The sequence below is a fragment of the Nannobrachium achirus genome, assembly GCF_963921795.1.
Source record: "Nannobrachium achirus genome assembly, chromosome: 8".
NCBI lineage: Eukaryota > Metazoa > Chordata > Actinopteri > Myctophiformes > Myctophidae > Nannobrachium > Nannobrachium achirus.
The window spans coordinates 37,776,680-37,793,064 of NC_137817.1; the positions used below are offsets into that span (position 1 = coordinate 37,776,680).

The 16,385-nt window shown below is 43.7% G+C and overlaps 1 protein-coding gene across 1 annotated transcript in view; it reads right to left on the bottom strand.

Moving 5' to 3' along the window:
• Window positions 1–16,385, bottom strand: part of ulk2 (unc-51 like autophagy activating kinase 2) — a 54,096-nt gene that overhangs the window by 12,787 nt on the left and 24,924 nt on the right. The window contains exons 6-18 of the mRNA XM_080730867.1: window positions 15,911–16,084; window positions 15,198–15,271; window positions 14,533–14,634; window positions 14,301–14,359; window positions 14,071–14,153; window positions 12,545–12,595; window positions 11,677–11,753; window positions 10,753–10,921; window positions 9,449–9,509; window positions 4,248–4,406; window positions 2,833–2,978; window positions 2,020–2,103; window positions 35–321 (exon numbers count right to left, since the gene is read on the bottom strand). Coding sequence (XP_080586993.1) covers window positions 35–321; window positions 2,020–2,103; window positions 2,833–2,978; window positions 4,248–4,406; window positions 9,449–9,509; window positions 10,753–10,921; window positions 11,677–11,753; window positions 12,545–12,595; window positions 14,071–14,153; window positions 14,301–14,359; window positions 14,533–14,634; window positions 15,198–15,271; window positions 15,911–16,084 — 1,526 coding nt within the window. The remainder of the gene's footprint in view (window positions 1–34; window positions 322–2,019; window positions 2,104–2,832; window positions 2,979–4,247; window positions 4,407–9,448; window positions 9,510–10,752; window positions 10,922–11,676; window positions 11,754–12,544; window positions 12,596–14,070; window positions 14,154–14,300; window positions 14,360–14,532; window positions 14,635–15,197; window positions 15,272–15,910; window positions 16,085–16,385) is intronic.

A 16,385-nucleotide genomic window follows, 5' to 3' on the forward strand; every position in this document is an offset into this window, starting at 1 on the left:
GCTGGCAACAACGTTTGCTAAGATATTAGCTGACCTTTGTGGGTGATCCAATAATGGTGGGCAGAGGGGACTTCTGGAGCCAGTCAGAGGTGCGTGGGGAGGAGCCCAGGTGCTTGGTGGGGGAGGTTCCCAGGCTGGCGGGGCGCCCTAGCTGGGGGGAGTGACTGGAGGAGGGAGGGTAGTTGGAGGAGGAGGTGCCATGTTGCAGGGGGTCCGACAGCTGCTTGTGGAGCTTGTTTTGCCTGGTCTGGTAGACCTCCGTCAGCGTGGGGGCGCTATGGAGCCGAGCACCCAACAACTGGGATGACGGGATGGGAGAGCCTGGTCGCGCAAGAGGGGGGGGGGGGGGGGGGGGGGTTAGCAGTGGATTGAGAGAGTTGCATTCAATAATAACGACTTTAAGCTTTTGACGGATACGGCAGATGACAACGGTAACCGGAAATGATCATCGCTCGATAGATAAACCTGCCGCCAACGCAGCCGTCTCTACAACACCAGAAGCTCCCTTCCCACTGGAACGTCTGCCACCACTAGATGGCTCTAGAGTCTGCTAACAACCGCATTTTTCACCCACTTCCAAACAAAGTCAAACACAGCAACTACAGTGTTTTATGAGCCTTCACTTTACTGTTGTAAAGTCAGCAGAATAGAGAGCAGAGAGACAGGTGTACTTTATAGGTCACAGCATCTGTAGAAAGTGTCATTTCTCTGTGCCTTGGCTGTAAAATGCAGGCCACGGTGTGTCTCAGAACACGTAGCAATAGACGGGTTTCTGGTCCACGTCACACTGATGGGTCGGTACCAAAATTAGCCAATAAATAGAAACCATGCAGCGCTCGGGCAGCGCTCCCCAAAACAACAGGTTTGGGGATTGGTGGGAATTGATTACATGATACATTCAGCTGTGCATTTAGTCTCAATGTTTGTAAACAAGAAACCGGTCTATACGAAGAAAACATGTACTGGAGCACACGGGCAGTTAAAGCCTTTTTATAGTGGGTGAAGACCAATGTTTCGACTCATAATCAGAATTATAAAGTCGTTTTTTGTGTACTTCTGACAAAGTACAGCACTGCAACCTGTCTGGTGTAACAGCTTTGTTTTTCTGGCAGACAGAAACTACTGCTCGGCAATGGCTGTCTGTAGCAGTTATGACAACAAACCACATGACACAAAAAACAGAGGCACTTGTGAGACATCCGTGGTTGAATGAATGTGTTTGTGTATGAATGTGCACACATGATTGTCTGTTTGTGTGTCTGTGTGTGGCGTGTGTTAATAAAGCACCAGTAACGTTTTAAGAAACATTGACTCACTGTGGATTTGTTAATAATAAACTGCTGATAAAAAGGTAAGGAGAGAGCAAGAGAGAGAGTGAGAGAGAGAGAGAACAGAACAAAAACAAACTGTACCGTAGCTTTATGACAGCTGCTATTATTGTCTCAACAGCAGAAATAGCTGTTTATCTTGTGTGTCTGACGTCAGAAAGCTGTTTGCATCCTGGCATGTTCACACTCACTTTACAGTCATTGGCATGACCACCAAATGGCTGCCAACCAAATGGACCCTTTATGGGTAATGTAACTCAGAGAATGTACAAATGGAACCAAATGGACCCTAACAGGTCTCAAGAGGTATTATAAATACCATTGAATGGGGGTTCGTAGCCCAATGCATGTCAAACTGGGAGTCCATGAAATTAAAATGGTTGAAAATCACTGCTAGAGACGTCTTCTCGTATATGAGGGTCCCTGGCATATCTTTTCAAATGGGGGGTCCGAAGGCTAATAAGAGTCAATTTGGGGGTCCTTGACATGAAAAGGTTTGAGAACCACTGGCTTAACCGACACTTCAGTGGATACTTGTGTGCTGTCCTGCTTGTGTGAATGATTTTTTTTCTTCGGTCAGGCCATGGTGTACTGACAGCAGCCGTGTGAATGAATATGATCAATTAACAGTTAACTGCTGTCTGGATTAGCTGGAGTTGTGTAGCTGCGCAGGCCCGGCTGGTTCACTCACCTCCAGATGAGCTGCGACTGCGAGACTCATGAGTCTGGGGATGCCCACAGCAACAGTGGCTGAGCTGCTGGGGGGTGGTGCCCACTGGGAAACACACAAACACACCACCTTTAGCTGCTGCTCCAACATCACATCAAACATCACATCATCTGACATTCATCTCAGCAGTGGCGTAAAGTAATTAAGTATTTTCAATTTTCTATACTTCTACTCCACTACATCTCGGATCCAAATATTGTACTTTTACTCCACTACAATTATTTGAAAACTTTAGTTACTAGTTACTTTGCAGTAATACATTATTATATTATGAAACATACATGAACCACTTCAGCCCTGTTTTATACATAGGCTATTTGAAAATAGCCGATCTACAAGCTCACAACGGGTCGCATCGCGACACGTGTGGATTTTTGTTCTTTTACTTTTGGTGTATTAAGTAATTTTATGACAATACTTTTGTAATTTTACTCACGTGCATTATGAATTCCAGACTTGTACTTGTAACAGAGTATTTCTACATTGTAGTATTGATACTTTTACTTAAGTAAAACATGTGAGTACTTTTTCCACTACTGCACCTGCATTTGCGGCATCATCTATTTTGAGCATGTCAGTATAAGCTAAATAAAAAGACGTGAAAAATGGAACATCTACAAGCTATCTATATATACAAGCTTGTAGATCGGCTATTTTTGGAAGAAAATATAAAAAGCTGCGGCTTAAGTGGTTAAAATGTGGATTTAGCTGTGTGGGCTGCTGCTGAGATGCTCCATGCCGTCTGGAGACGGACATGTCAGGACGTGTCCTTACCGAGAGGAGAGGGGGAGTAGGGGCGGGAGCTGCCCGTGGAGAGACGTCGGCCCACGGTCTGGGGGGCCTCGGCGGAGCTGGGGGACCCAGAGGACGCCTTAGGGAACCCCATGGGACTGGTGTTGGAACGCCTCACTGTGCCAGACCTGGACAACAACACCAGAAACATTCATATTCACCACCACAACATACAACTGAAAACTGCCTCTGTAAAAAATAACCCACGGGAAGAAATAAAATAAACAAGACCAATCACGGTCGACATGGATGTAACCTTATGGTTTCCAAGAAATTTAAAATAACTTTCAAGGAATGTCTTGGCTTCAACAAGCTGTGTGTTTTGCTTCGCTGTCTTTCCTGTTTCTAACTTCTCCCAGTCGTCTGGCAACAATCCTCAAACACAGCTGCCTGTACACGTGAGAGGCACGCGTTTGCTAACATTACTGAGCTCTTTTGCATTATGGGCTTTCTTTCTTTCAAAACAAAATGTCACACTTAAATTGAACATCTCTTATTACTTGTAAATAGTTGGTTGTAAATCAATTGTTGGTTATAAATAATATGGATACATTCACCTTCCACATGAAAACAATATTGTATTACTATAATATAATGGGTTTGGTGAAAGTGTTACACACTGACCCACTAACAAGCTAAGTTAAAGGGACAGGATCTTGGTGGCATACCTATTTCCTACAGACAGACTGACATGAGTCCAGGATATAAACTTCAAACAATACAAAAATGTCCAAATAAAATGTATTCTATATACGTATATTGTGGCCCTGGAAACACAGTTGAACACATTGTAGATACATTTTGTTTTGTACATTCTGAAACATGAATGATTTCTTTGCTGGAAAGGAGGCCAGGTGTCAGGGCGCTGAGGCCTGTGATCACAGGAGAAGAAGCATATAATCCTCAAAGAAACATATGGCCACAGAAGAGATTAGGGTAAAAAAACCTCACAAACAAGGAGGTGAAAACACACGCACAATACAATTAAACAACAACAATACAATGCTGCAAAGCAAGCCACCTAAGGTAGCGAGCACAAAAGAGGTGCTACCAGTAAATACACCTGTTCCCCGTGGCCCTCTCCCATTTCTATAGAAAACAGACTGCTAATGGGAACCCACAACAGCTCATCTCCTGAATGAAGCCACCCCCCCCTACCATCTGCTTCAGCTGCTCCACACAGCAACATCTTGACACTTGAAGGCTGATGCAACCTGAGCAGACGTTACCTTATTATCAGATGAAATAAGTGGCTGTGATGTTTCCACAGAACCTCTACATTCACACGCAAATCAGGCAAGGCAAATGAGTCACTTTAACGACTGCAACTGCCAAGGGGGATGGGTGCTTAAACCTCAAGTCGTCCCTCCACCCACCAGACGAGAAGCGTGACTTACCTGGGAGAGCCGTACAGCGTGGTGGTTGGGCTGCTGGAGAGGTTCTGCTTGATGCGCTGGTAGTTGCGCACCTGGGTGGGCACTGGGATGGGGGTGGTCTCTGCCCGGGGTGACACCATGGCGGTCTGGCCTGGCGTGGGCTGCTGCTGGGGCAGAGGCCTGGCGGGGGAGAGGGGCGAGAAGAGCAGCGTTAACCAGTTGTGCCGCGGCTGATGCCTCCACAGCTGTGCCGCGTTCGCAGGGGGCTCAATACCCATTCCCAAAACCCAGCTAGTCCACTACGGTCGTCTTGTTGTGTAGAAAGGGGATGAAACGATAAAGTATTGGGTGGAAGAACTGAAACGTCTATGTCCTAGAGGCACTTGTTTTCATCAGTGAGAAAGCATTGTGTCAACTGAGTATGCTCCAGAAACCAAAGTTCATCCCTGCTTGAAAAAAAGGAAAAAGAAATAGGGCAGGCACAGTTACAAAGGGGGCCGGGCTTCCATGTAAACACACAAAGGGACAACCAATGAGGTTCAAGCAAGCCTGTGAAAGGTGGCAGGAGGCAAGGGGAGGGCCATAACAGCTGTGCTCTGGGGGAAAGCCAATGGCACGTGCTGGGGCGGTCCCCTTCTGTTTAGCAGACACAGAAAAGGGGCAGAGTAAGGAACAGCGCTCATTTACATTCCTTTGTTATGTTAGCTGGGACAAAATGTTCTTGACCAAAAAGTCACCTCTGGTTCACCCATGGTGGGGAGGAGGGGGGGGCACACAACAAAAAAAATGGGGAAAGGGGGCAGGGTGTACAGGAAAAGAGTCTAGTCTTATGTAATGAGCTGGAGTTGAGGGAGGATCCAGATGTAGTGTGGTGAGAAATACACGTGAGGCATGGACGCATACCCGCATGCACGCACACACACAGCCAGGGCAAAGAGCCATAAAGAGGTTTCTTTGTTTAATTCATGAAGTTATAAGAAGTGAATAAATTCGTTGTTATCTACACTGCAGAGCAGAGCAATGCCCACCAGGTAGGCAAACCACGTTCAGCAGAAGGTCAAGTGAAAAAGTGAACTTTATTTGTTCCCTCCAGGTGGCTCCAAGGTTTATCGACTGAAACCAAGGTTTATTGGAGGTTTACACGAGAGCAGCCTGTAGAGAGGCAGTGATTTAAAGTAGCAGACAAAGACAGAGAGAGAGAGAGAGAGAGGCTGAAATGCTACCTGGTCCTAAACGGAGAACACACAATGGCAAAATAACTGACTACTGTAACTGATCCAAAACGAAGGAAATTCTTGACTATGTACAGACTCCGTGAGCACAGTCACGCACACGCGCGCGCACACACACACACACACACACACACACACACACACACACACACACACACACACACACACACACACACAGCACACATACACACACACAGCATGTGGCATTTCGTTTTGTTTGAGTCTCACGATCAAGAAAGGCCACCAGAGTCAGACCTGACTCTGGAGAAGTCCGACTGTGCACCCATGATGATGATGATGATGTCTTAAGATAGGGACATACAACATCAGTATTTGACATTTGATACAATGGAAAAACACTTGGAGAACATACGACTTCAGTATTTGATGGCCATGGAAAAAAAACACTTGGAAAAACACATGACATACACCCAGACACGCATTGGAGCAGTCAGCACCGCTCAAAAATACCTACAGGGTGAAGTAGAGCAATGTGCAAACACAGCGGCAAGAGTTGTGAGCTCTGGTGACAGGAAAAGGACGTCAAATGGAATCCAACCACCCTAAATAGACTAGGAGTCATTATGAGTACATCTGCACCGTAATGATTTCACTACATAGCCCTACTGTACATACAAACAGAGAAGATACCTTAAATATATTTGAACATTTGCTGCTGTATTCTTCTCATGTATGTGTGTATGCGTGTGTGTGTGTGTGTGTGTGTGTGTGTGTGTGTGTGTGTGTGTGTGTGTGTTTATGTACCTGCTACTTCTTTATTTCACATTTGCTCCCATGCTAATAAAACCCCTTTGAATCGGATATAATGAGAGCGATAGAGGGAGTCAGGGAAAGACTCTAAAGCCAATGACCTGTTTTTATAACCATCAGCCTACAAGGGGGATGGGAGCTCTAGCCAACGTACTGATGCCTGTCGTTCCTCTATAATCATCCTCTTTTCTTTTGATCTGACCATTTCTTTCATTGTTGCTAATTGCTGTGTCCTCGTTCATCCCTGGCAGCTGCTCTCTCTTTCTTCTGTCTAGCTTTCTTTGCACGCGGCAGCCTGATATTCACTCCCTGCAGTACCTCATCCGCCCACCTCTCTCTCTCTCTCTCATTCCACAGCCTCAGTTCCCCCTGCTCTGTCTGCTTCTCTCCTCTCCCCCGCTCCATCCAATCCATTAGGGTCATGCAGAGACCTGAGGATAAACAAGTCACTCAGGGACATGGATGTGATTCACAGGATCAGCGGTCTCTCTCTCTCTCTCTGTGTGTGTGTGTGTGTGTGTGTGTGTGTGTGTGTGTGCTCAGAACAGGGAATGACTCCTTTGGCTCCGAATAAGTTGGCACCTTAGCAAAAAGATCATGCCAAGGTGTGTGTGTGTGTGTGTGTGTGTGTGTGTGTGTGTGTGTGTGTGTGTGTGTGTGTGTGTGTGTGTGTGTGTGTGTGTGTGTGTGTGTGTGTGTGTGTGTGTGTGTGTGTGTGTGTGTGTGTGTGTGTGCGCCCACTATTTCTTGGATGGTTTGCTTGATTACATGACTGCTACAGATTTTTATTATTGTCAAAAATAATTTATAGATGCATTAAAATGGGAGAGTGAAAAGATGTAGATAGAGTTAAAAGATTAAGAGATATTGTTGCTATTTTTATTTTAAGTAATCTAAAGTAGCTAAATATGCAAATGTATATCTTTCATATCGGCACTATCACACTATCCTACCATGTCAGAATGCCAGCAATGTTGCCCATCACGCAAGTGTAAATGCAAAGCATTAACTTTACCGGTAGCTTCATGACAGTGCTTACATAAGGAAAATAATAAAATCTGCACATACACTGTAGTCGTATCCACTTTCGATCCAGCACCCTCAACCTAGTAGGTTACTTTGGAATGTGCATTTCTTTTTGTCTTTTACTTACAGTAAGGACATACAGGACATCAGTTCTATCAACAAACTGTTCTATCAACAAAATGCTTCATTAAAACAATGCTGGTTGGTATAAGAGATGCACTGATAAAAGCTCTTGTATGCGTCAGGGTTTCCTCTAGGTCTTTTTTATTTGGCTGGCCAATGTGTCAGGTTCTAATTTACCGGCCAAATGTTAAACTTTACACTGCATCGTGTGGTATAAGCTTGTAGATTACTATTTTTGCTACGCAACACTATATCGTACAATGGAGTATAAATTGTGGACTATAAATGTGTTGGCTGAGCATCAAGCTTTCCATTTTGTTAAACCTTTATGGACATAATCAGATTTTTATTGTTACGGTTCTGCTCACTGCTAGATTTTAAGATGCCAAGGAAGTCAACTGCATGTAATTTGTCAAGTTCTTCCATTAATTTTCTACAATACCCATTAAGAGAGTCACTGTGATGTGTTATACATCCAACTTTGAGCTGTGATGAGTTTATCTGAAGATCATGGCTTGGCTTTATCACTTTTATTGCTCCATTATTCATGTTGGTCGCACCTGGCAAAATCTTTCTGTTAACCTCCACTTGAATAAAAAAAATGAAACTGCGCTGGGATACTAAAATATTAACTGTAACTGAATGCCATTCTATGGGGAGCAATCATAAACTAGTCTGCATGCCGTTCTACACAGAGAGATCATATACATGTATGTTGTAGCTATAAATTAAGACGTGTTGAGGGAGACATGAACTTTAACTTTACGAGTTAAAGACGTAAGGCTATACTGTAGATAAACATAGAAATAGAAGCCGAGTTGAATGAGGACCTATACGCACGTGACCATACACAGTAGACACAACACATGCAATTGGTGTGCAAACGCACACGCACACACGCACACGCACACACACACACACACACACACACACACACACACACACACACACAGTGGTTGAAATGGCATGAGGCATTCGGTTTGTTTTTGGCCTCAAACCTCATCTAATCAAAGCCTGCGAGCTGTTTATTCTGACTCCAGTGTCACTAAACAGTTACAATACAGACCTACACCATATTTATGCATTTACTTGAATATTTAAAGTCTTAAGCGCCATTCCCACTATAACTATATCTTCCGCCATTGTATTTTCTTTTATAGTTGGTGTGAACACTGCCATCCACTTGGCTTAGAACGATTTTAAAACTATATTATTACTATATTATATGTTACAGTGCTCAGTGTGAATGCCCTTTACTGTGTAACATCCACCTTATTGGACACATCTGGTAGCTCTGTTGACTGTTAGAGCTGCGATTCACAGAATTCCAAAAACAAAAACTCATATTTTGGAAATCTACATTCAGAAACGGTATGTATTTATCTAGAATAATAGATAAATAAGTACATTTGCTTGCGTCATTTTGGCGCAAGAGTCAAGTTTAGACACTTGCTACAGAGATCCAGCAAAACAGCAAAGAATCACAGCCGCTCATAACTAACTGGGAGTCAAGCCTGTTGCTTGTTTTCGCTTGAAACAGTGACCCAACAATCACCTGCTATTTCCAAACACTAACCCATATGTGTATAGTATATATAAAATATATATTTGGTATGGGATATATCAGTCTCAGGTTTGGTTTTAACACAAAGATACACACACATAGGGCAGTGTCAAACAAACACACACAGTCATGCACGCGCGCACACACACACACACACACACACACACACACACACACACACACACACACACACACACACACACACACACACACACACACACACACTCACACTCACACTCACACTCACACTCTCACACACACACACACACACACACACACACACACACACACACACACACACACACACACACACACACACACTTGGGTTGCATGCTCACTTGAGAACATCCAACAGAAAAGGAAAGTGGCATAAGCAGGTGGGTTTGGTCAACCATTGATTACAGGCCATTCTTTGGGTTGTTTATTCAGGGTGACTTCCTGAGCGGTGAAGGTTAAGGTACGGTGAATGTAAGCATCATGTGGTAAAGCAACAGTAGTACACTCACCCTCCACCCAGGAGGAACTCAGTGGACGCCCGGCGCCCTGTTGCTCCCATCGGCTGGTCGTCTGATGAGGAACGGTGGAGAGAGAGATTAGAGGTGGTCATTACTCTTTGGATTACAGGTGAAGTTGTAATTAGGTATGCTTGTCCACACTTGTGTTCCCTTACAGCTAATGGTGTGATAAGATGACCTTGTTACATGTTTCACATAAATAATTAGGTTCTGAAATGTGCAGCAGTACACTGAAGCCGCCATTCCACGGGCAAACTATTTAAAAAGAGGCATCTATGTTTCATGAGTACTTTTACTTTTGGTACATTTTGATGCCAACACTTTTATACTTTTACTCAAGTCAATTCTGAATACCAGACTTCTACTTCTACTCTAACATTTTAGGGGCAAGGCCACTTTGGGGTTTTGGGGTTCTCCATTATCTGAGGGCACAAAGGCCAAATGCCAGGGCAGGAAGGCCATCAAATGAAACAAGATTTTAGACACTAGTGTCTACATATTGACAAGACAGAGACAGTAGAGAAAGTAGTACCGTCAGCAGGGCTGGGGCATTAAAGGGCAATTTTGCATCATATGATGCATCATGCTGCATCATATGATGCAAAATCCATCATCATTCATGCTGAAATACTAAAATATCTCCAAACACAGATTGAACACAAAAAATTACTCAGGATTGTGTTGATCTTGTCCCAAACATCAATAAAATAAGATCTGGTTGTCCCAGAGGTGAACTTGCCCTTTAAGGCCACTGTGGCCTTAGGGCATGCTATTTTTTGAGGGGGACAAGGCCAAACTGAGGGGCAACGACGGCCATGGCCTTCATTGCCTCCCTGAAATTCCTGCCCTGAACAAAAGGCAAATGCCAGCTGGATAAACTGCAAGAACTTTGCCAAATGCCTGAGTAGACTTGAGTAGGCAAAACCACACACATACTGTAGATATACCATTTGTGTACTACATGTGATCTCTTCTCACATGCATACGTAGGTAGACACCAACACTAGAGAGACACGTGTACATAAACTGTCTAGATACAGTAGCTGTCTAAAGAGCATGGCTTTCTAGCTATATGCTGCTTTCTAGGTAACGTATACAGTGTACAGTACCTAGAAAGCCCCCTAGAGGGAATGGAAAACATTGGTTTCATGTTCACTTAGCTTCACATGTCACTTTGTGCATGTGCATGTATGTAAGTGTCATGTGAACTAAGTGTGTGTGTGTGTGTGTGTGTGTGTGTGTGTGTGTGTGTGTGCGTGCGTGCGTGCGTGCGTGCGTGCATGTGTTGAACTCACAGCTCTCAGTGGACAGGTGTGGTACCAGCACAAAGTCATCTGTGTCACAGGAGGAGTTCTTGCTACTGGTGCTGCCGGCAGACTCCTTAGACAGCTGTAGGTAGTTGGGTGGGCCGAGTGGGGGAGATGACAGTGTGTCCTCAGCCAGCATCTGCATGTCAGGGAGCGACTGGAGGAGAGAGAGAGAGGAGGAGGAAGGAGGAGGGAGGAGGAAGGGAGGAGTGGATTACGTCCTATAGGGACTGCTGGACAATGCAATTACAGTAAGAGACCAGACGCAGCAGATCTGGCTGTCAAACTAATGTAATCACCTTGTTATAAAGAGAAATCACATCCTGGGGAAGACATTTCCACTGCTTTCTCACGACTACTAAGCTCAAGACATGGCTACTGAGAATCTGTACGACAACATGCATAGTACCAGGGCCAGGTCGCGCCGCCCGAAAAAATAGAGACTGACACTGTCCATATATGGGCATTCTCAGATATGGGCTTAATATTGATGACATCAGGGATTTCCATATATGGGCATAAAAGGGACATGACGGAATTCATTTACAACTGTGACTCACGGTTGGTTGTTTAAGTTGGGCAAATTTGACAAAATGTGGCCATATTTTCCCAAATATGGAGATGACGGACGTCTGACATCATAGATGTCTGACGTCATAGAAAGACCACATGAGACTGACACAATATGTCCATATATGGGGCTGAGGCGTGACACACGCACATGATCTGCATCTCATACTAAATGCGAAGACACAAACTGATATATGATCTATACATTTTAAATCAAATCTTATTCCTATTCTTATTCTGTGTATGAAATGCACAAAACACAGACAAACACAACAAACAGTCATGTTTGAACAGCTGTGCATGCAAAAGATAAGTTTGAAGGTGTCTGTGTATTGAACTCACGGGAGGGGAGTTGTAGTGGACACAGGGTGAACCGTCTGTCACAGCGTTGGAAGAGCTTGGGACAGGGACAGGACACGCTGGGTGGGAAAACAGAATGAATTTGTCATTAAAATGTATACATTTTAGCTGTCACTCGCATCCAGGGTGACTGTCATGAATCCTTCCCGATCTCCCTGTACACATTCATTCGTTCATTCAATTTGGTCATTTGTTTTCATGGTCACTATGCCATGCTATCACCTCAATCCCTTCACCTGGGTTTCCCTTGCCATTTCCCCACCTTGCATTTAGTCTCTAAGTTTGCTTCCATGCCGGTTAACCATATTAATCCTGGCGTCCCTATTTTGTGCACATTTTATTTTTCTTAAAGAAAAATGTTAAATAGCGGCAGGTCTACATCACAATGGTTGATCTCCTGATTGATCTAGTTCTGACCCATGACTATTAAGTGGATTAAACCTAGACTTTGATTTCTTTCCTGATCATTTCCTTTCTGGGTTGTGCTTGTGGATTCTTAATCTTTTTTAATTCACTGAAAATTATAGCAATGTTAGACGCCGGTCAGTCTAAGGTCGGAGTAACATGAACCTTTGTCAACCGACAACCATGTGAGTGATCGAGTAAATAAAGTGTTAAGAAAACAAATGTGTTGTGCAAAGAAATGATGACAACAGGGAGACATCAATCCTAGCATCTATACAGAACATAACACAACTTTGTTTTTACTCTAATGACCTTTTGTCTCTAAATAGTCAATAAGCAAAATATGAAAATATAACGTAATAGGTGTTAAATCTATCACTTTTACAAGATACATACAGATAGAGATGGATGTTTAACATTGTCCTTGGGTTCGTTTCCTACTTACATTTTTTGATGGTGGACGGTGGCTCCAAGAAAGGATGGCTGAAAAATGCATCTGTACAGGTGGGAATAAATGAGAAAATTAGAATGATGAAATGTTGCAGAAGTGATGTCGCTAAAATGTGTCTAACTCAACCTGTGTGTGTGTGTGTGTGTGTGTGTGTGTGTGTGTGTACTGTATATGCTGTATATATAATGTACTGTATGTACAGGACTTCAAAGTCTTTTACCAATGGTAAAATATGTGAAGCAAGGAATTAGTGCTGTAGTATGTGTAGTGTTTTACATAAGGCATAAAAAGGACTTTTTCCTCACACTATCAGCAATAAACTTGTATTTGTCAGCAGTTTTTGGAGCTGTGTGCAGCTCCCTATACGTGGCTGTGTGGGTCTGTCTGTGTGTCTGTCTGTCTGTGTGTCTGTGTGTGTGTGTGTATGTAGCCTGAACTTCCTAAACTTCGGCACTAGTCCCACAGTTTTGCCACCACACACTCGCGCCATATGTCAAATCGACCGGCTTACTCGGGAATCGTGGGCTATTACTTTTCTAAGAGAAAGGTTCTATAGTTTAATTGATATTAATTTATTAGTGAATTAATTTTCCCCATTGACTTATAATGGGAATCGCAAAAACTCACATTCAATTATTTGTCTCTCGCAAACCATAGGGGCTAGAGTTTCAAGACTTGGAGAGGAGGTTCATAATGATTTCAAGGATTAAATGAAAAATAATTGTGTCATTTGGCCGCATGGTGGCGCCATAACACCCCACTTTACGTTTTGGCCTGTAACTCTTGAACCGTAGGTCGGAAAATAAAAATATTTTTTCCCTGGATTCCTTGGGCCATGACGCATCTCCCCATATAGGCCACGCCCATTTGCGCCATGATAGATTGTCCGCCATCTTGAATTTTCTCCAAAACACACTTTTTGCTCCTTTTCCTACATATTTTCTTCAAATGTCACAAAAATCGGTACACACGCACGCACGCACGCACGCACGCACGCACGCACGCACGCACGCACAGCACACACACACACACACACACACACACACACACACACACACACACACACACACACACACACACACACACACACACACACACACACACACACACACACACACACACACACACACACACACACACACACACACACACACAGCTCCACTTCACACGGGTGTGATTTTTTATTGCATAAGGGCATTTATTTAGAGCACCATGGTGACTTAATTATGAGTAATTGTCTCTAGACTATGGAACCAACAGGCACAAACCTCTGTCACTGTTATTCAGTTACAGTATGGGCACCAAACTCTATACTAAAGTGCACAAAACAACAACAACAACAACAACAACAACGCTATAAATAGGAACAAACATCTCCAAGTAAAAAGAACCAAACCTTAAAACATCTAGACTGCAAAACCGACAGGAATGAATCCCGTGACAGGAATGAATCCCGTGTTTGGTAATATGGTCACTCTGAGCTCTATACCATTACTTTAGGAAATGAAATCAGTGCTCACCAAAGTCCATTCTGTCCTTCTGGTTCCTCTGCAGGAGTCCTAACAACAGTTCGCTGAGTTGCGGGGACGTCTCCCGTGGGATGCTGGGTAACCGGGGCATGAGAAGATGAGAAGTACATTATTCATTGTTTAATTCTCACTTCATTGAGAGCTATGGCTTTTCACAATAAGAGTCTCTTCAAAGTAAAAGTCCTTTTACTATGCTACAACACACGTTTTTCTTGACTTACACAGGTTGTAGGTTCTTGTTTTTCTCATAAAACATCCTCAGGTCTTGTGGGCTGTTGGCCTGCAAAGGCGCAGAGTTATTAGAATAAGCACCCACATGCAGTATGCATACATGCACGACAAAGCATCGAGAGGTGTATACAAATGCAGGGACGCACGCACGCACGCACGCACGCACGCACGCACGCACACACACACACACAGTTACCATTGTCCCAAAAAAACAGTACCAACCTGGAAGGGTGGCTTGCCAACCAGACACTGATAGATGACAGTTCCTATGCTCCACAGGTCTGCCTTGGCATCGTAGTTCTGAGACATGATGACCTCTGGGGCCTGGAGAGGAAAGTGTCAGGAGTTCAAATTCCAAAAGAATAAGGCACACTACTGAGCTAGCTGGGGGTGCCATTTGAGAATGTGAAAAGAATTTGGGAGCGGAGACTTGGTATTTGCTTGGTGGTTGCTGTATTGAGCGTGAGCGACACACATATGGTGGGAATTGTACAGAATGATGCACTGGTTCAATTCAGTTCAAAATCAAATACATTTTATTAGTTTTTATATTAGTTATAAGTTGTCTCAAGACACTTTACATGGTTGTATTCTGTCCTGTAGGTTAATGGTTAATGTGAACCTGAATAAATTCACTGTACATTTGACAGTATTAAAAAGGAAAATGGATTGAAGGGACGATTAGCCTAATTTGAATCATAGACATCGACATTGATTATGAAGACACACACACACACACACACACACACACACACACACACACACACACACACACACACACACACACACACACACACACACACACACACACACACACACACACACACACACACACACACACACACACACACACACACACACACACACACACACACACAATCATTTACCATATACATGGGTGACCCGCACAGCGTGGCAGCCATCATGTTGCTCTGCAGGTATCGTGCGAAGCCAAAGTCAGCTGCAGGGCAGACATGAAACGAGACAGTCAGCACCTCAATGTTATCAATAGCAACACTCCACTATTGTTTGAGTCTCGCCACTCCCAAGGAATGAGGCTGGAAACAATGGAACAATCCATAAAATATGGTCAATCGTGTCAAAAGAGCTAGAAATAGCAAGTATAGCTACCACTGTGCATTTCCAAACAAGCGGTAACTGACCTTGAAGGCTATCGATGTTGTAGACTAGGGCCTGTTACATACAATATGGTCCTTGTATAACACTGGATAGGTTGTGAAATACTGTACAGCCTATTGTACATGATAAGGTTGTATTACTGTATACAAAAACGCAACATATGCTACGTAATCAGACCTGTTTAACCTATTGCTGAGGGTCGTAACTGGTTATGTAGTGAAACCTGACTTTTCTGTTGACGATTAATAAAACGGCATTCATTTGTAGAAGTTCATGATCCTGGCAGAACATATCCAACAACCCACTTTTGAGTCCCCACTGATTGAAATACATAGACGTATAGGTTTAAACTTTAGAGTACACATTAATGCAGGCTACACTATTATACTATCAACTATCAACCAGACATTACTAGTCAACCAGACGTTTATGGGGAGCTTTGGCTTGGCTTTGGAGTCACCTATTTTGATGCGGATGCCACTGAGGCCGGACTTCTTGCGGCCCACATAGGACAGCAGAATGTTCTGAGGCTTGAGGTCACGGTGGATGATTCCTTTGCTGTTGAGGATGCGCATGGCGGCTGATATCTGCTGCAGGAACACCCTCAGCGTGTCCTCTCTCAACGTCCCCTTGGCTGCAGGACAGAAGAGAAGAGAGGAGCAAAACATCACGACCAACCCGGCATACCACCATTAAGTCACATTATCGTCACTGTCGGGCAGAAACATTGTACTGTATCTCCAAGTTTCAAATGTGTTCCCTTTTTTTCGTAAAGTAAAGCCCTGCTTCATCATACAAGACTGTCGCACGACACTAGTGAAAACAGCAGATCTACAAGCACACAACGCCTCGTGATGTGTGCTTGTAGATCAGCTATTTTCACTGTTTTAAACATTTTTTAAAATGATAAATACAAAACAAACCGTTTTGGACAT